This window comes from Cetorhinus maximus, chromosome 17 (assembly GCF_964194155.1).
Source record: "Cetorhinus maximus chromosome 17, sCetMax3.hap1.1, whole genome shotgun sequence".
Classification (NCBI taxonomy): Eukaryota; Metazoa; Chordata; class Chondrichthyes; order Lamniformes; family Cetorhinidae; genus Cetorhinus; species Cetorhinus maximus.
Window position 1 is genome coordinate 95,760,078 of NC_135895.1, and position 20,663 is coordinate 95,780,740.

At 40.1% G+C, this 20,663-nt stretch overlaps 2 protein-coding genes across 4 annotated transcripts in view; one reads left to right on the plus strand and one right to left on the minus strand.

Annotated features, from left to right (window-relative positions):
• Positions 1 to 318: 318 nt before the first annotated feature.
• Positions 319 to 10,799, minus strand: yipf1 (Yip1 domain family, member 1). Its single transcript, XM_078561631.1, has 9 exons — positions 10,722 to 10,799; positions 9,368 to 9,531; positions 8,257 to 8,337; positions 7,503 to 7,590; positions 6,264 to 6,380; positions 5,138 to 5,304; positions 3,907 to 4,089; positions 2,480 to 2,589; positions 319 to 813 (listed from the first exon to the last, which is right to left on the minus strand). Exons 1-8 carry the CDS (start codon positions 10,750 to 10,752, stop codon positions 2,488 to 2,490), a joined length of 933 nt encoding a protein of 310 aa, XP_078417757.1. The 5' UTR covers positions 10,753 to 10,799; the 3' UTR covers positions 319 to 813; positions 2,480 to 2,487.
• A 2,748-nt stretch (positions 10,800 to 13,547) lies between these two features.
• Positions 13,548 to 20,663, plus strand: part of dio1 (iodothyronine deiodinase 1) — a 30,903-nt gene continuing 23,787 nt past the window's right edge. For 2 of the 3 annotated variants that reach the window (XM_078561637.1, XM_078561636.1), the window contains exons 1-3: positions 13,548 to 13,914; positions 17,143 to 17,286; positions 18,505 to 18,704. In XM_078561637.1, the coding sequence (XP_078417763.1) occupies positions 13,584 to 13,914; positions 17,143 to 17,286; positions 18,505 to 18,704 (675 nt within the window). In that variant the 5' untranslated portion in view covers positions 13,548 to 13,583. The remainder of the gene's footprint in view (positions 13,915 to 17,142; positions 17,287 to 18,504; positions 18,705 to 20,663) is intronic. The other variant, XM_078561638.1, reaches the window with a different exon arrangement.

Consider the following 20,663-nt stretch of genomic DNA (forward strand, 5'->3'; position numbering starts at 1 on the left):
TTCAAAAAAGGTGTAGTACCAGGGGACTGACGGGTAGCATTAGTGGTAGGAAAATAATGGAATTCCTATTAAAAGAGAGAATAGAAGAACATTTAGAAACTGGAGAGGATCTATTGATCTACTGGACAATGTTTGAATCTATGAAAGGTTGCTTGATTCTTCGTTTCTTCCAGATCTGGGCAATGTTTCAGAAGCATGCAATGGTTTAATCACCACAATGTTATATTTGTAGTTTTTCTATTTATTTGCCCAGGATGTGCTTACATATATCTGAATTTAGTTCCTGAAATTTACCCCTGTATGAAATTCTACACAAAATCATGAAGCATAATAATAAATTTAATCTACTTAATGTACATGTGTGAAGATGAACATTGTCTTTTTGGATAAAGTTCAGCTTTTCAAAAACATGTAGTAATTTGCTAACATACGCATTTAGCACAACCAAGTGAATCTCCACATTAATAGTCAATAATAGAATATTTGGTATCTTTGTTAAGAAAGACAATAATCGAATTAGATTTTACCAAATTAATTTGTGGAGTCTCAGAGAAAAATATTTACAGTCTGTCGCAAGTGCATCTTTCTTAAGACCATGGAAAAGTAGAACAGACAATCAAAGCAGCCACAATGTAAGAATAATCCCAAAACTTAATTTAGAGTTTAGTCAGTTTGAAGCTCTGCAACGGTCAAGTGTCCTGGTGTTCTGTTGAACATACTTATTTGAAGTTTTTCTTTAATTGTGTAACCCAAGTTACATTGATTGGGCAGTCTCTTCAAGCTAAACAATCACCAAGACATCAGTGAAAAAATCTGTAAGCAAACACAGGGAGTTTGTCACAAAGGATGCAGAGAGCTGACTTTTGAAATTTTCAAGATTATGAATGAATCGATAAAACACTGAAGCAGGCACATTTTCACCATGGTGAAGTGGGTTCAGGTCAGCATTTTGGAAGTTTGGAGCAAGAAGCATCTTGGAAGTTAAGTAGTCAGAGATACTTTTATTTCTATACAAAGAATAATAGACTTGTAGCATAAGTTAGCAGATGTGGCCATTGAAACTGACTGTATAAAAGGTAAAAATAGTTTAGGTTAAGAGACATTTAGATATGTTTCTGCAGAGAAATGCAATCCAGGGATTATGGTGAGGAATTAGGAAGTGGAATTGCTATCAATCAAAATGGATGAGCTTATTCAGACAAATGGCCTTCTCTGTTTCTGAGAATTCTGATATCACATCATAATAAAATTATTTAAATACCAAAGTTTTCTCATTATCAAAACATCCTAGCTTAAAATTTGACAAAAGAGGGGAAAAAAGGTTTTGCAATGAGATCATCAAATGAAAGCTTCACTGATGGGAGAATTCATTGTATATAGTGAAACAGAACCAATTACTAAGCTTCCCTATTCTCCTGGTGTATCATTGTCTCACCAAAAACTGTTGAGTAACTGCTGCTGAAGAGGCACAGGTAACTTTTATACAAGTACAAAGAATAAAGAATATACAGGGGACTATATTTTATAAAATAAATTAAACTTTATTAATTTTCATAACTTCTGACCAAATCAAAAAACCTGGTTGTTGAGTTTCTAACCTAAGAACCTGTAGATTTTAAAATCTTTCTCTCCACTCCTCACATTAGATCCAAGAGTCTTGAAACTCAGCAAAACTTTGCGTATGCAGTTCTGAAGCAATTATGACAGTTTAATTTAACAATCTCAAAAGAAAAAGAAGATAATTTTTGAGAAGTTACATTTTTTTTAAAAATTGGAAACACAGGTCAGTTTTAGAAGGTAAACATGTTGTATGTGTAGACAGTCAACTGAATGGAGTTTAAACAATCATATCAAATCTTAGTTTCAAATTTTCTCCTCTCCTGAAAGTGCTGGGGTAGGGTTCTATGGAGAGTTAATATGAACAAGGAGGAGTAGGCCATTTGGCCTCTCCAGCCTGCTCCGCCATTTAATAAGATCATGGCTGATCTGATAGTAACTTCAAATGTCAGCAGCTATTCCACTTTAGGGTGCATCAAAGCCAAGCCTGATCTTGATCTGGCATTCACCGATAAACATTTTCCACTGGGCATTACTGCAAAGTTATGATGAACAGAAATTCAACTGATATTTTTTTCACTCTCTAGTCCTGAAATATTGTAGCCAATTAAATAGCATCTGCTATTGTCCTAACTGAGATCAGCTAAGTCAGCATAGGCATGGGATCTTCCTCTTTTGCATGGGACAGTAGTACATTGGGTGGCGCAGTTAATCACTGAGTCATTGGACAGCCTACTTTATTAAGATTTTTAAATTAGAAACCACCAGCCAATTTCTGGACCGTATCTAAGGCAGAAACTCAATGCAATTAAAGTTAAAACAATCACAATCAAGTTGAAATGACAGAATTATGTTCCTTTGCCAGTCCATCACCCAGTACCAATCCCTCTTTCCCAGGGTATAAGGCCAAGGAAACACTCACCTGGCAGGTTATGTTTTCTGGGAAACCAAATTAGTCCCATTAATGGTTGCAGTCGTGGTTGTGGGGTCAGATGGAGATTTGACTTCTTCTGGAGGATCAAAGAAATAAGCCTGGGGAATAGCAACAAAACCATTTTAAAAGTCCTGTAGATCTAAATACTAAAGCAAACCTTTCCCTTTTAAACATATACTGGGTGAGTTCATGTGGCCCACTAGATTTTATTATGCTTGTGTTGTAGTCAGAAAATGACAATTTCTTTGAAGTAGGTTCACTAAAACCTACATCACATTAGAAAAGAAAAAAAGAAAGACTTGCATTTATCTAGCTCCTTTCATGCCACCAGACATTTCAAATTGCTTTCCAGTCAATGAAGTACTTCTTGAACTGTAGTCACAGTTGTAAATGCAGGAAACACAGAAGCCAATTTGCACACAGCAAGCTCCCACAAATAGCAAAATGATAACGACCATATAATATTGATATAATAAATGTTGACCAGGACACCAGGGATAAATCCCCTGCTCTTTGAAATAGGCGATGTAAAAGATCCCATGGCACTAAGACGGCAGAATGCACCCCTAACAGTGCAGCACTCGATCAGTACTGCAGTGGAGTGTCAGTCTTGATTTTTGTGCTCAAGTCCTGCAGTAGATCTTAAAACCACAACCTTTTAGTTCGGAGGCAAGAATGCTACCAACTGGGCCACATCTGACACCTATTTTATGCTTTAGACAAAAACCACAAAACAAAATTATAGAAACAAAAAGATGTAAAATCTAAAAACGTGAAATGAAAATAGTAAATGTTGGAACTACATAACAATTCAATCAGCATCTGAAAAAAATTAATAAAGGATCCCATTCAAAAACAGTAGCTAGCTTTCCCTCTGAGGTGAATCTGCTGGTACAATTCCAACATTCCCTATTTTGAACACATTACAAACCCTGTGCATTAGTTTCAAATCACCACTACAAAATATGAATAGTGCTACAATTGAAGAATGCTGATCATGTGAAATTGAACTTAAACAAACAAATTCGAAGGTTTAAAGAACCACAGCACTTCTCAAAAGATGGGATGAGACTTCGTAAATCTTCCAAAACTGTTTGCTGCCCAGTTTATTTTGAGTGTTAATTGCTCAGTATTGGAACCAGCTTGTGTCACACTAGCTCAGTCCAAGCACTGGGAAAATATCTCTGCTGGCAAGTGGAACACAGCACTCAGATGAGGTCAATGGAAAAACTTGCTGGACTTGTGGAGGTCTAAAGAAATGGATGGCGGCTAGAAATAATCCCAATTTACAATTTTACTATGTTAATGCGAAACTTAGCAAAAAAGCACTTTGCAAAACTCATCTTCAGATTTTGTAACAACTTTTCTTTTAGAAACATCAATAAACAAGTGCTTTCAATAGAGCAACTTATTACCTTACAGCCAACTGCAAGAAGGGCATGAAGGATCAGAATGACTGCAATGGTTGCTATGGCAATTCTCTGGTTATCATCACGGACGGCTGGCCAAAAGGTCATTAACAGCACAGTGCCTGAAAGGCACATGGCCAACACTATCGTGATCCAGCGTACTATCTCGTTCGGAATAATCCACAGTACCTGCAATACACGGAGAGAAGTTATTTCCTCACACCAGAGCTATTCTGAGTCTACAATGCAAATGTATTTGTTCTTCCTCTTTACAACGGTCAAGTTGATTAGATCTCTGAAAAACTGTAATTTGAGTTAAAAGTTTGTGCAGTAATAACCACTGTGGATCCAGAGAGGACATCCCTGGCCTCACACCATGGAGAATCAGATGATTTGTTGCCTGGCTCAGCCTCTGCCCACATAACTCTTGCCTGTAGTTAAAATTCAGGCTCATAATCAATAAAACCGTCCTGATATGCAGGCATCCTCATTTGTAACATCCCCTAGAACAACAAAATCCTAACTTGAAGTAATCCTAGAAACTATCTTTTCTCAGAAATGCATTGACATTCAAGAGGTCCTTCAATCCATTATCCTCCCATTGTTGTAGCCAGCCTTCCAATTCTTCCTTTGATCTGTCCAGCCCCTCATCTCAGATTGAATATGATTTCAGAATTTTTTCAGGTTTGAGGCTGGTTTCCAAATAATGATCAATTTCAGTTCGCTCTTTGCACACATGATGAAGCAGACAGCATGGCCAAATACCCTAAGTTTAGCCTGAGATGATGATTTTCCAAGAATATTTTAATCACCCAACTATTATTTGTTACAGAACCTACAGTCCAATATCAGAGGGCAAAGTATTTAAGTCCAATCAATCCAACTGAGTGCAGGATCATCTATCTCTGATCAGCTCATCTGCAACTCCTTTAACTGTCTGTTCACAGCCTCCCTAACAAGTAATAAATATAATCACCTTAAATATCATAGCTAGAACCAAGGAATTCCACTATTTTACAGGACCTGAGCCCCTGATGCTAATAACCATTCTTGTCTTTCTATACTTTATTGATATTACGATTAGCGCTATTTTGAGCTTTACTTGCTTATTCTTCCTAAGTTCCAAATGTGTTATTTCATGCATGCTTTTCTTATTCTGTTGGCGTCAAGAATTGTCACACTATCTCCCAATTGAACTCACTCTTGCCTGGGTTATAAAAACAAAAGCTATACTTACTGCAGTGGGAATGTAAATAAACAGTGAGTATCCATAGACACACACTATCTCCAGAAATGAATATGAAACGATGTTCATCACTTTGTTGTTTCTCCACATCAGAAAGCCCCAGAGAGCGAGAGGAATAAGCCAGGCGTAGGTATAGATTGCTGTAGCTGCTATAGAAACTACAAAGAGATGTATTAGTTACTACAAATGTGCTATTTACTGAAATCCTTAAGAGTAGAGAAATGAAATACAATATGTTTGTAATACTGTTAGTGACTACACAATCTCAAGTTCTTATTCGAAGCTTTTACGATGTTGTGAATTTGGTCTGAAAAGGACTACATACTTAACTAAAAAAATTACAATTCTGTGGCTGTGTCCAGTGACTGATCTGAAATGAATGGTTTCTTTAAAAAAAAAGCACAAAAATCATTCATCATATACTAGAGATTAGATATTTTATGACTGGGGAACCCAGTTTTCATTAATCCAAAACATATTTCAAAATACATATTGGTTAAACAAAGAAAAATTAGCGCTCTGATTTTCCCTATTTTTTGGATAATAATTTCACCACATTAAGAGAACAATGTAGTTCTGTTTCATCATAATAATAGAATTGAGGGCTTCTTGGAAGAGGAAGTTTAGAAGAGCAGAACAGTTTTAATAAATTACTAGCATTTTGTCTCATATATACTGTGGAAAAAAATTAGCTGTAGAAGTTTGCAAACAGAAAAGGGCCAATAAACTAATTGCACTTGGTCTGGTCCTCAGAAAAAGCTATCCACAGCACCATTCCCTGTCCGTACTCCATTTGCTTTCACATTTCTTTTTTTCAGATATCGATTCATGTCCCTGTCGAAAGCCTCTGCCAATTCCAATTAAAATCAACCTCAGGAAAGTGCACTAACTGCTTGGGTGAGGTCGCTCCCTTGCTGAAGTAAAGAGTATTCAGTTCCTATTCAGCACCTCCCCAAGATGGAACGGCCGAGGTTGGTAATTTGGGGAATTGGAAGTACACAGAACTTCTCATTATTCAGTACTGTGTGTTGATATTACACACGCTGTGCCTCCTAAAGAATATTTTAAAATTAAATCATATCTATATATCAAAGAAGCCCAGGTAGTTTTCCCTTACCTTTATGGAATTCAGGCACATAGCGATAACCACGCTGGCCACTGTGATTCAAGAAATTGGCAAGGTTGCCACTTATTGCTATTGCAAACACCAGTGTGGCACATATCCAGAAGGGGCCTAATTAAGACAAATTTCAAAAAGAAAGCTCTTATTTTCTTCTTAATACCAAATAACAGGATAACACCTTTGTACAGTCGAATGTATTTTCCAATAATTATAAATATTACAGAACGGTAATTCTCTTTACTTTTGAAACTTTCACAAACTGAATAGTCATGGATCTTCCTCCTCCTGTTGTTGAACGCATACTAATTTACATAGAAATTGATTCAATAATCATGGACTATAATTCTGTACAATACTTAAATACATTTTCAATATCAACATTTTCTGTTGCGAAGTTTGAGTAAAAGGCATGGCATAACAAAGAAAAATAAGTTGTAATTGAACTTATTTATTTGTCTACGATTTTCTCCTCTCCTGAGTTCACTCTTGTCTTTTACCTTCCCTACATCCTCCAGCCATACAATCTTCCAACCCTGGCCTTTTGAGCATTCGGAATTTCCTTCGCCCCCATATTGGCAGCCATGCCTTCAACCACCTGGGCCCCAAGTTCTGTAACTCCTTCCCCAAGCCTCTCCACTTCTCCTCCTTTAAAAACCTGCTTAAAATCTAGCCTGTTGACTAAGCTTTTGGTCACCTGTCCTAATGACTTCTTCTTTGGCTTGGTATCAATCTTTGTCTGGTTATGCTCCTGTGAAATATCTTGATGTCAAAGATGCTATATAGTTGCAAGTTGTTGTTATCCAGCAACAACTTAATAAAGGCAACTCTAGGACCTCTGCTGTTGCCCCCAACTGAGCTCAGCAAATTTGGAAATGGCCAGACTCAATCCAGAACCTTCCTGCTCTACATCATTTGGTTGTGCACCTTTGACTGCAGTTACCTAATCAAACATTGGGGCTCTCAGCTAAATTTTCAACTCGACAAGTGCAGTAACATTTTTGCATCCAGATTTAAATTTTATTTCCAGAAAATACACCAAATTGAGATTTATTGGGCCCAAATATTTTCTATGTTTTTATTCAGTATTAGAAAATTCTGCTTACGTATTGTGTATGAGAGAGAGATAGGATAGATTTGTTTTGAAAATAGAAATAGGGCATTGAGTAGTCATGTGGTTTACTTTAAAACAAACAACAATTCTTTTCTAATAACCATTACAAATCACACACTTACCATAAAGATCTGGATTACTGCGGATATACAACCTTACAAAATTTTTGCCAGGCAGTGGTAAAAGGGAACCTTTTATTCTGTCCAACACCTATTATGCAGAAAATAAGATGACAAATTCTTCTAATTCAAACATTATTGCTATGTCAACGTTTCAACCCTACTAAATATGTTGTTAATGAGAGGTCTAAAATAAATTTAATCTGACCACTGGTTACTGCTGAGTTAGCTGATTTCAGGCACAGTGGTAGTTGACGCATGACATTTGAGCTTAGTACAATAAAAACATAAAATGCTGGAAAAACTCAGCAGGTCTGGCAGCATCTGTGGAGAGAGAAACAGAGTTAACGTTTTGAGTCCGTATGGCTCTTCTTCAGAGATTTCCAGCATCCGCAGCATTTTGCTTTTATATTTGAACTTAGTGCCCTATGCAGGCCTGGGGAAACTAATAAGCAAAGATTTCCTTTCCAGATCATTGCCTGTTTGAATGTGAATGATCAGACTGACGCCCACCACAATGCAACAATCTGTTACCACTCACTGCCGAGAGTGACACACGAAGATGGTCATTTCGATAACGTATCAGAAGGTTGCTAGCACAATAGAACCAAACCACAATACAAATCAGTGCTTACGTGGGGAGGATGGGAGAAAAGGGAGCGAGAACTAAAATAAAATCACATGCTAGTTAAAATGCTCCCATTTTTATTATTAAAGATGACATAATGCCTGGTGGAGAACTAAACTCTGTGCCTACCTGGTAGGTGTCCACATCGAAAAATGTTTGATAATAATCGAATGTCCAAAAGGGAGCACTCTTCTTTTGTCCTGCAAGCAACTGCGAAGAAAAAAAAATGTAATGGCAAATTGGGTTACAAAGATTCTAATAAATTATAATCAGCTATTCTTTACAACAAAAAAACATCAGACAATTCGGTTCTGGGAAATGCCATTTTTTTTCTAAGTAAGCACAAATAGAGGAGCTATCAGCTAGAAACACGCTGAAGTCAGAATTCAAATTAAATTTACAATTAATAGCAATCAACAATATAACAGTTCTTCTTTCTGGATAAATAAAAAGAAAACAATCCACTTTTCATTTCTAATGTAACATTACAAGTAAGGGGATCAACAACCAGATGGAAGGACAAACTGATTGAAGACCACTAGAGCAGGCGGCTGAAAGGATAATTGGATGCATTTCTGGAGCTAAACTGCAGTCAGGGTTTTCATGTTAAAATGTTCAGGTGGGTTGATCAGTGGAAAAGATTTGGGTTGTTAGATCTAATATACTTTTCCTGTTCCTAAAATTCAAATGTTTTTATTTTACAGACATTAAGAATGTAATAATTTTATATTTTGGGATACACAACATAAATATACCTTTTGTACATTTGCCATCATAAAGTTGCTCATAAAGTAGTTCTGAAGAAGAGTCATACAGATATGAAATGTTAATGTTATCTCTGTTTTCCTCTCCACAGATGCTGCTAGACATGTTGAGTTTTTCCAGCATTTTCTGTTTTTATTTCAGATTTCCAGCATCTGCAGTAATTTGCTTTTATCTTAGTGTTTAATATACTGTCACTTCTCTTCTAGGAATGCCTACCCTGAAGAAGTACTGCTCTTCTCTCCAACAGGATTTCTGTTTGTCTCTTTCGCCCTGTTCCACCCCCTCTTAAACAGTATAAAATCCATCACATTTCTACTTCTCTTTAGCTCTGAAGAAGAGTAATACGGACTCGAAACATTAACTGTTCTCTCTCTCTCCACAGATGCTGCCAGACCTGCTGAGTTTATCCAGCATTTTCTGTTTTTATTTCAGATTTCCAGCATCTGCAGCATTTTGATTTTATAAAGTTGCTCACCTCTGCTTTATCAGAGTCTTCATTCCCCAGCAAATCTTCGTCCTCATCTCTTCCCATCTCGCCTGGTGGGCCTCTCTGATTTTTAGGTTTATCATTGGTGTCTGTGATGCTTATTGTGGTGGCATCGGGATTTGCTGCCAGCAAGTTTGTGGCATCATCAAACTCTATATACAACATATAAAAGAGCAAAAGAATATCAAAATATTATAAACCATTTGGAAAATTAGACTATGATAAATACATTATATAAATGCAAGTTGTTGTTATAAATTAATGAAGCAAGTTATCTTAATGTGGAATTAATAAAATTCATGGAGCAGTGGGCACTCCAAAAAAGAATACTGAATTAATGCAGGGTGCTACTAATGAATTAATTCTTATCTTTGCTGTCACTGTTCCCTTCTCTAGAACCACTAGCCAGCTTTCACACATTTCACTAGCAGCTTTCAAAGCACTATGCACTTATCAACAATAAAGTTAAGAAACTAAAGTTTCCAATATTTGAATTAAAAATAGGGTTTCGTTTGCTATCGCATCTACATATTATAAAGAACTTAAGTATTTGTAAAGAATATCAGTTCTTCAAAAGCTAGATGGGGCAGAAAACAGGCAGATTGGAAATTAATTAGATTATGACCCGAATGCTGGTCAAAAATGAGGTGAGCAAGTACCCAATGAAATGGGTAAGGGATTTCCAGTTGCCCCAAAAATTATGTGAGCATCCCAAAAATCATGTCCGAAACACTCAATAAATCAGAGGGAAGAAAATGAATAATAGGTAAAGAAATTAAAAATGGCAGATGGATTTGAATGGCACACCATCAGTGGTGGGATGCCTGCAGCTACAGCATGACAGATGGATAGGTTTTATCCATAATAAAAATTGCTTTTCCTATTAGAAATATTTATATATCAATTTATATTATAAATGTTGACATAAAAATCATTACTGAAGAATTGTGATAACGAAGTAAATTTTGTATAGAGGTAGATGTGTATAATGGAACATTTGGAATTGTTCTTTGTACAGCACTTCAGCACACTCCATTAATTCAGAAGTGTTAAAAAACAATGAGGAGGTTGATAATTTTGATCCAGACAATCTTTTCATCTTGATGAAGATTTCAATAGGAGCTTTATTTAAAAATTGGTAGTAAAAAAAGGGAAGGTAGGATTGCTTCCCATGTAGGATGACAAACATTTAAGGTAAGCCACTGAAGCAAATTACATAAATAGCTTCAGAAGATAATTAAATATGATTGGTGTTTAAGGGGGCTTAGACAGTTATCATAGATGGTTAAAAAACTAAAGCAAATATCACTGCATTCAAAAACCAATCATGAAATTCAGTTACCTTGAAATTGTAAATCATCTGCTGCTGCCATTTACTTGACTGTTAGAACTATCAAATGATCAACAAAAAGATTTTTTGTCTGCAAAATAAAAATACAGTCATGTAGTCATTTCAGCGCAGTAAGAGATGACACTACATTCAGACCACCATAAAACCTCCCTTAACACAAAGCATGGGAATATTTCCTACTTTAAAATATCCAAAGTAATATGTATTAAAAAATCCAAAAGAAACATCACAAAATTTGATTTAAAAATTATGTTACATAAATTGGCAAAAAGCCCCAAATGGGTTCATATTTTAACATGTTGTTCCCATGCTGTGCACAAGCATTCTTTTTAGCTGTTCAGGCGGTCTTTAGGAAGAACGCATTACATTGCTAATATCCTGATAACATATTAGATTAAGCACTCTTGTACTATTGTTACACATGCAACACAATATGTGAAAATAATTTTCAGGATTGGCTCCCCCAGTGATGATTAAGGCTCAACTACACTGATCAAAAAGTCACTGGTTCTAACCCTGGGCAATGTTAAGTTAACCAATTTCAGTTGGGCAGCAGAGGGGTGCTACAATTGACTCCTCGGGCTGTACAGAAAGGCTGTAAATGATTGTAATATTGTTTGTACTGATGCACCTGGTGATACATTTTGTAAAAGTTTAACCTGGATTGTACCCTTGTAATGTTGTTTTTGAAATGGTTTTGAATGTGATTGAAGATATTTTATGAATAAAGTATATTTTTACAAAAAAAAAGCTAGTGCGGGGAAAGGCAAATGCCAGAGTTCCCACCTCTGATCCTTAAACCAGTGACTCTTGCTAGAACTACATGTGTGAGATAGTGGATAAGGACATACAACTCAGCTGTGACGCCTTCACTGCCAACAGCTACCATCCAGGATCACATATGAGGAGCGACCACTTGGATCAGTAATGAGTGCAAGTGGCACCAGTGGAATGGTACCCTGGCAAAGGAGTCAATGCCCTCATGAGAGCAAAGAAAATTGGCAAAAATATCATTCAATATAAGAAGCCAACAGAATCTGTCCAATCTAAATTGAATAATTTTCCTTTTGAAAGCATTCACCCTGGCTTGTGCTACAGCAGTGGCAGAATGATTGTAGGGTCTCAAAGCATTGCCTAGATTCTTGTGACAGAAAAATCTTTGGCAAATGAAACCTCAACCAGTAAAACCAGTTAACTTCGTGTGGTCAAGATCGTTTGTGGGGAAATTCGTGTGGCTGCTTCTGGTGGTGTTACTGTGCTGAGACTGCACTGGTCTTCCATGAGAGAACATACCATTTAACAATCTGCAATCATGAATGCCAAGGAGGCTTGATTGGAAGGTTATTTGCTAAACTACTTGAGGCAAGGAGCACAGGCAGGGGAGATGGTAAATCCACAGCCAATGCAATAGAAAATAACCTTTTTTTGCACCATTGTAGGATCCCAACCCTCTTCCTCACCGGGTCCAGTGGTTTTCACATTATCATCTACACGGGGATGAGCTGAGAGTCAATGTGCCTTTTGACAGACTTGACCCTATCCTGGGGAATTATTAATCGCCAAACCGGGGCCGGGGCGGTGCCGCGGGGGCAGCTTCAGGGGGTACGGGGGGGTTGCGGGGAGTGAGTGCAGAGGGTGGTTACCATGGTGACACCTCCCCCCCACCACCCTTATTACCATGGAACGGATCAAATTCCGCCGCGTTGGCATGGAGACAGGCCCAGGCCTAGGCCTCTCCTCACCCGCGGGGCAGGGGCCTGTGTTTACATCCGCCCGGATCCCGGAGCTACAGGATTGTCACCCCCAGCAGCCTCCAATAGGCCGAGGGATAAACCGTCCGTCTGACCCCCCCCAGCCGGGCCAGGTCACCCTGCTGGATCTCTCTCTCCCCCGGGCCACCCCCGCTGGATCCCTCTCTCCCCCGGCCGGGCCACCCCCGCTGGATCCCTCTCTCCCCCGGCCGGGCCACACCGCTGGATCCCTCTCTCCCCCGGCCGGGCCACACCGCTGGATCCCTCTCCCCCGGCCGGGCCACCCCCGCTGGATCCCTCTCCCCCGGCCGGGCCACACCGCTGGATCCCTCTCTCCCCCGGCCGGGCCAGGTCACCCCGCTGGATCCCTCTCCCCCGGCCGGGCCACCCCCGCTGGATCCCTCTCTCCCGGGCCACCCCTACTGGATCCCTCTCTCCCGGGCCACCCCTACTGGATCCCTCTCTCTCCCGGCCGGGCCATCCCTACTGGATCCCTCTCTCCCGGGCCACCCCCGCTGGATCCCTCTCTCCCGGGCCACCCCTGCTGGATCCCTCTCTCCCGGGCCACCCCTACTGGATCCCTCTCTCCCGGGCCACCCCTGCTGGATCCCTCTCTCTCCCGGCCGGGCCATCCCTACTGGATCCCTCTCTCCCGGGCCACCCCCGCTGGATCCCTCTCTCCCGGGCCACCCCTACTGGATCCCTCTCTCCCGGGCCACCCCTGCTGGATCCCTCTCTCCCCCGGCTGGGCCACACTCCTGGATCCCACAAGTTCCTGATGCGGTTAAGGTCTGGGTCTGGGTCTGGGTCTGACGGCGGTGTGGAGGTTGATAACACAACTATTTTCTTTCCTCTGGACTCTGCTGCAGTTTTACTCACTTCAGTTATATCCGGAATCCCACTCGATGCATTTCCCTTTCTCTGCGTCAACTGGATTTCAGTTTTTCACCTCTTTAATATTTGGGATCCCACCCCCAACTCTTCCGCCCAATGAGCTCCCGCGGAAGTGATGTCGGTTCAGTCCCCGCGGATTGAAAGGCGAAGCCTGTGTGTTTATTGCAGACAGAGCGGGGCGGAGCGGAGTGAGGAATCAGCTGTGCAGATGGGGAAATGGGCTGTTTACGTGGAGACCCTGACCCTGGTGCTCTATCTTTGCGTGCAGACATTAATAGGCAAAGTTATGCTCCTCTTCTTTCCTGAAACTGTGAAGAGGTTCGTGTTAAAAATGGGGTTGAAAACCACCATGTCGCAAAACCCAAAGTTCAAATATGAAGACTGGGGACCAACATTCTTCACTTTCCGTTTTGTGAAGGTCGCGGCTCGTCACCTACTAATGAATTGTGGAGATGAAGCTTTTAAGGGTTTGTCTGCTCCCAATACACGGGTCATTGATTTGGAGAATAAAGAACATAAAGTACTCGATTTTGTGAAAGGTATGTTTTAATCAGACATAACTGTAGTAAATGTTATAGTAACCAGTAGGAGAGTAGTGCAGGCTGCCTCAGCAGTCAGCGTAGAGACAGAAACAAAAACAAAAATAGCTGGATAAACTCAGCAGTTCCGACAGCATCTGTGGAGAGGAAGACAGAGTTAACGTTTCGAGTCCGTATGACTCTTCATCAGAACTGTGTAGAGATAGAGCTGGAGTTGAAAACACACATGTAGCTGCTGAGTATGTTGTAAATAAACTTAATGTTTCCACCCAAGATAGAGTTGTCTGCAGATTAACTCTAACACCTAGTAGTACAACTCGACCATCCTTAAATAGTAAACCTTAGCGTTAAAGGTACGTGATAACAGTAGGAACTCTCCTGACAACAGTAACATGCTCAAGGTTTTTGGACTTCCACCAAATGCATTTAACCTATTCTGTGTAATCTGTAGTTTTAAAATGTAACTGGATGGTAAAAGCATAGTATGATTATGGGAATGAATCCGAAAACGTGCTGGGATAAATCTATACTGAATTAGCCGGACATATACAGCCTGTTCCAAAGAAGAGTCATATTGGTCTTGAAACGTTAACTCTGTTTCTCTTTCCACAGATGCTCCCACGCCTGCTGTGTTTTTCCAGTACTTTTTTTTATTTGAGTATACTTAACGATCTTATATTTAAGATTAAGGTGAACAAATTCAGTTTTGTGTAATGTAATTTTCAGTAATGTAATTCAGACAAATATGCCCACAAACAGGGTGAGGCACTTCAACAGACTACTCAACGCTGGGGAAATGCAATCAAGTGTACAATACTGGATGGGTGGGGGTATTGTACTTAACATCACCCTTACTCTGGTGGCCACCTTTGTGTAGGGCTGCATCAAGCTGTGCATAGACCTAGGCACACAAACACTAAGTGTCACCACGTGCTGAGGTTCTACCTGTTCCCGGTGTTGTGAAGGATGGGTCTGGCCACATTGCCACAGAACACTCCATTCAGTTTTTCAGTACCGCACTACCTGTCACTCATGGAAAAGTTTATGCAGCAAAACACTTTTGACCACAAGTCCATTAAGCAGTGTTCTGCATGTAATGTCCTCGAGGCCCTGCAGGAAAAGGAGATGGTGGATCCTTTCGGATGGTTCCCTGAGCAGACTGTCAAAGTCATTTAGCAGAATGCCTCATCGTCAAAACTTTGAAACAGACACCAGGGCATAGCTTGGCTGATGAGAAGAAGAGCTCTCCCTGGTCAGATACTTCCTGCAAACCTGGCATCTCATCCCATCTGCACATTGCCCTCGAAGTGGCTGCAGTGGGGAAGAGACAGTCGTCCATCTCCTGGAAAGTGCCTTTGAAAATTAGGTCTGGAAAAATATGCAGCAGATTTTGTTGACATCCATCCTGAGTAGCTCTGTGCTGTAAGGGCAGTTCTGAGGGACGCAATCCGGGATCAACATCAACTGTGGCTGGAGGACCATCAACTTGGTGAAAGATGCTCTTTGGACTGCCTGAAACTTGTTGGTCTTCCAGTGCAAAGAGCTATCAACGACCGAGTTTTGCAGATTGGCATGTTCCAAGGTCCAGGATTATGTCCTGAGGGACCATACTAAAGCTTGGGACAGCTACTGCAAAGCCACAATGGGGAAAAGCCACTCTCTAAGACCCTCCTACCACAGTACAATGAGGGTCTGAAATCTGTGGAAAACCCTCTGGTTGTGTACAAAAGCAAAATACTGCAGAAAATGGAAACTGGAAATAAAAACAAAAAAGTACTGTAAATACTCAGCAGAGCAGGCAGCATCTGTGAAGAAAAACAGAGTTAATATTTCAGATCGATGACATTTATCATGTGTTCTAATGAAATGTCATTTACCTGAAATGTTTACACAGCTTGATCAGCCGCACACAAAAGTGGCCATCATGATACAGGTGACATTAGGTATTTCCCGCCCCCCCCCCTTTATCTAGAGATCTGTACAATGTGTCCTTGCAGACATGGTCCATTTTCAGTATTCAGGTAAAATGGCAGACGACTCGTGAAGAGTGTGGTATGGGCCAGGCCTACGGCAACACTAGGAGCACCTTGCATCTGATGACCAGGTTCTTACCTGCAAGGGAGAGGGAGTGTCGCTCCCACATGCCCAGTAGGACAGTTAACATATGGCAGAAGGCTCCCCCTGGGTAAACGCATTGTGGTAAAAAGCCTTGCCCAACAGAATATGCCAGATCTGTATGGCATGTACTTGTTCGTCAAGATAACTAATATAAAGCTATACATTTTGTTCAGCCATAGTTTGTTTCATTATGGCGAAGTTACTGTTTTAGTTTTTTAGCTATGTTTTGGACATATATGCTTTTGTGTTCATAGAATCATACAGCGCTGAAGGAAGATATTTGGCCACATCTTTGTATTAACTCTTTGAAAGAGCTGTCCAATTAATCATACTCCCCTGCTCTTTCCCTATACAGTTTCAAATATATATCAATTTCCTTTGAAGAATTACTAATGAATCTACCCTTTCAGACAATGCCTTCCCAATCAAGACAACGCTGCAGAAGAAAAAAATCTCATCTTCCCCTATGGTCCCTGTGCCAAATATTGTAATTCACATTGACAAAAGTCCTCAAATAAAAAGTAGAGGAAAAAGATCCCTTTTATTATTTAGTTACAGTATCTTATGCATTATTTTCATTGTGTACAGCTTACAGGATTTGGTGTGGTAGGTAATGTATGTTTAAGAGTTGCATGTAGACTGCTCTAACTCTCATTGTTATACAGCATTGTCACTTGACTCATAATAAAGTCAACTGGTGATTACAAACATTCCTTATTCTACAATTATTTCTTAAAACTAACTTTTTATGTTGAGGTAAAGAATAATGGTAATATACAAGCAGAGCAGTTGGAGCATAAGTTAAGAAAAAAGAAAATGCTTATACTTATTCATTATTTTTCCCAGTAAACTGGAATTTTTTTCCTTCTCTCTCTGGATTGGTCATTTCACTGCACATTGTTAATCTATTGCATAACCCTGAGTAAACCTCAGTACATTCTTCTCCACACTCATATTATCTCTCTGTTCAGCATACCTCAGCAACTTTTCTGTTGCTACAATCTTGAACACACTAGCTGACAGCTTTATTTTCATCTTGTTGCTAGGCTGACTTTAACTCTCTCTGTCCTATATATCAACACTCATAGATTGACATTTTTTTCTTTCTAGATAATAGACCACTGGTGTTGAATTTTGGAAGCTGCTCCTGACCCCCATTTCTTTTCAAGTTTGCTGAGTTCAAGCAGCTTGTCAAGGAGTTTATCCCTGTAGCCGATTTCCTCATTATCTACATTCAGGAGGCTCATGCCACAGGTACAAATATATTCCCAGCAAAAAATAACTTTTTGAGTTTGCTAATCTTCATTGAACTGTTTTAAAACTGTATCTTCCATTTTTAACTGAAGGCTAGATGGCAGATGCTTTGCTCAATATACTGAGTGTATATATTCCGGGTAGGTCCTAGGTTACTTCTCCAGACTGCTGGCTAGCTGATCCCAGCTGAAGCTGGTTCATGCTAGTCAGTTAGCTAAGGAAATAAATCCTGTAGGATTCCCCTACTAATCACTAGCCAATGAACCAAGTTGGAAATTGCAAATGTGTTTTGATGTTAGATGAGTATCATGGGCGAATACCTCAAGAATACTTGCCGTTTAGGCAGTTATGAAGGAATGTTACATAGGCACTGTGCCAGAGGACAGCTACCAGCTATGAAAGCATGCACTCCACAAGTATTTGTCTTGAGGAGGGAGAAAACTAGGGGATGTAACAGGAAGGGATTTCATCCTTTGTCTATCATTTCAGTGAAATTCTTCCTTCTCAGTGTAGAAATAAAAGCTCGTTGCATTGACCACTACTAATTGTAATTGTACTAAGCTTTCAAATTCAAGGAGTGGGTCTAGCTGATCTCAGCTGGAGCAATAGTATGGGAACTGTAATTATCTGAAACACCCCTGAATTACAGTGCTTCCCTCTCCTGATTAGTTTGCAGTGACTCCTTTACAAAAGTGCCTGTGCATGGAAACAGCTGAAGACAACATTGGGTACAGCTGTAATATTTTCAGCTTAATATCCTCCACAGTCAACCAGCCTGTAGGCATATCTTGTCATGGCTCATAAACAGATAATGGTCACTTGGACAGGGTGTTTCAAGTGCGGCTGCTATTCCAGGAACTGTATCCTGGTGAGAGTTCATGTCCATTAGCATGGGAAGAAATATAAAACAAAGCTTGGTGCCCCCCCACCATTGGTCCCTTGTTTACTCTCTCCTGTGTCTACCAATCCTGGTAGTATCCAGTAGAATGCATTTAGGCCCTTTACCTAAGTTTCCTATCAGATTAAATGTCACCTGTTATGCTTTCTTCTTTACATAAATAAATAAAGTTTGGAGTGTTTTGGTTTCTGTCAAGTTTGATTAGTTCTACTCATTCCCAAGTTGAGAAATCACTGTTTTCTATATCATCTATTGCAAAATAACGTGGGTGTGGTGCAATCTTTTCAATAGTTGCTTAATTTTGTTGCTATCCATTCCAGATGGCTGGGCTTTTGAAAACAACGTTGATATCAAACAGCATCAAACGTTAAGTGATCGTTTCGACGCAGCAAGGCTATTGCTAAATGAGGAACCACCCTGTCCAGTGGTAGTGGACACTATGGATAATGTGACTAGTGCCAAGTATGCAGCTATGCCAGAAAGACTATATGTGGTGCTCAATGGTAAAATCATTTACAAGGTAACAGAGTATTTTAACACTCATGATGAAACTAATGTCTATTTATTTAATGATTTTGCTACTAGATTTTGAGTTAATATTTTCTTTCTGCCCAAGCCATGGAACACAGAATAATGCATTTGATTTCTGGCTCCCTAATTTTCCTGAGGAAGCCAATTCATGCTGGCTAACAATTGCATAGATGTCAGTCACCCTCTTAAAACTGCTATATTTTAATTGCTGTAAATCGTACTTCTGGCGTACTTGTTATCTTGTTATGCTCTCAGTCTCTTTTTCTCAACCATACTGTCAAAAAGAAAGTAAAAGCAGCAATATGCTCACAACCTTAGCTCAAAACTTTAATTATTTTTATAATTTACCAACTCCCATGACCTAAGAAACAAATAGCTGGGGACATGGCCATTCTTCGCACTTATTGCTTGAATCAAGCATTAGCTGTTCAGACAAATCTTGGTTAGATCACTATAACCAATCAGGAGAAGATGTACAGAGCATCAGTGATGGTCATGAGTCCTGACAGGGAACATAAGAAATAGGATCAGGAGTAGACCATTCGGCCCCTCGAGCCTGCTCCGCCATTCAATAAGATCATGGCTGATCTTCTTGTGTTTCAATTTCCACATTCCCATCTAACCCCGATAACCTGAGAATCAATCTACCTCTGCCTTAAAAATATTATTTATTAAATGTAACTGGGCTAATTAGTAAGTTTGCAGACAACACTAAGGTTGGAGGAGTAGCAGATAGTGAAGAGGATTGTCAAAGGATACAATGGGATATAGATCGGTTGGAGACTTGGGTGGAGAAATGGCAGATGGAGTTTAATCAGGACAAATGCGAAGTAATGCATTTTGGAAGGTCTAATACAAGTAGGAATTATACAGTAAATGGCAGAACCCTTAAGTGTATCGACTTGCAGAGTGGTCTGGGTGTACAGGTCCACAGGTCATAAAGTGGCAATGCAGGTGGATAAGGTAGTCAGGAAGGCATATGGCATGCTTGCCTTCATCGGCAGGGGTATTGAGTATAAAAGCCGGGAAGTCATGCTGCAGCTGTATAGAACCTTGGTTAGGCCACACTTGGAATATTGCGTGCAATTCTGGTCGCCACATTACCAGAAGGATATGGAGGCATTGGAGAGGGTGCAGAGGAGGTTTACCAGGATGCTGCCTGGTCTGGAGGTTATTAGCTATGAGGAGAGGTTGGAGAAACTCGGATTGTTCTCACTAGAGCGACTTGATTGAAGTTTACAAAATTATGAGTGGCATGGACAGAGCAGATAGTCAGAAGCTTTTTCCCAGGGTGGAAGAGTCAATTACTAGGGGATATAGATTTAAGGTGAGAGGAGAAAACTTTAGAGGAGATGTGCGGGGCAAGTTTTTTATGCAGAGTGTAGTGAGTGTCTGGAATTCGCTGCCAGAGGAGGTGGTGGAAGCAGGTACGATAGTAGTGTTTAAGAGGCAGCTTGACAAATACATGAATAGGATGGGAATAGAGGGATACGGACCCCGGAAGTGCAAAATGTTTCAGTTTGACAGGCAATATGATCGGCGCAGGCTTGGAGGGCCGAAGGGCCTGTTCCTGTGCTGTACTTTTCTTTGTTCTTTATTCCATGACTCTGCCTCCACCAACTCCTGAGGCAGAGAATTCCAAAGTCGCACAACCCTCAGAGAAAAAAATTCTCCTCATCTCTGTCCTAAAAGGGTGACCCCAAATTTTAAAATAGTGCCCTCTAGTTCTGGACTCACCCACAAGAGGAAACATCCTTTCGATGTCCACCTTGTCAAGGCCATTCAGGATCTTGTATACTTCAATCAAATCACCCCTCACTCTTCTAAACTCCAGTGGAAACAAGCCCAGTCTGTCCAACCTTTCCTCATAAGACATCCCACTCATTCCAGGTATCAATCTAGTAAACCTCCTTTGAACCGCCTCCGATACATTTACATCCTTCTTTAA

Bases quoted from the DNA above. Each gene is read 5' to 3' on its own strand.
- yipf1 (XM_078561631.1), bottom strand. From the start codon at position 10,752: ATGGCAGCAGCAGATGATTTACAATTTCAAG. The intron at 4,090-5,137 runs GTAAGTATAGCT...CGTGTATTGCAG, and splicing joins TTATTTACATTCCCACTGCA to GTACTGTGGATTATTCCGAA. The intron at 2,590-3,906 runs GTAATAAGTTGC...GCTATTCCCCAG, and splicing joins TTCTTGCAGTTGGCTGTAAG to GCTTATTTCTTTGATCCTCC.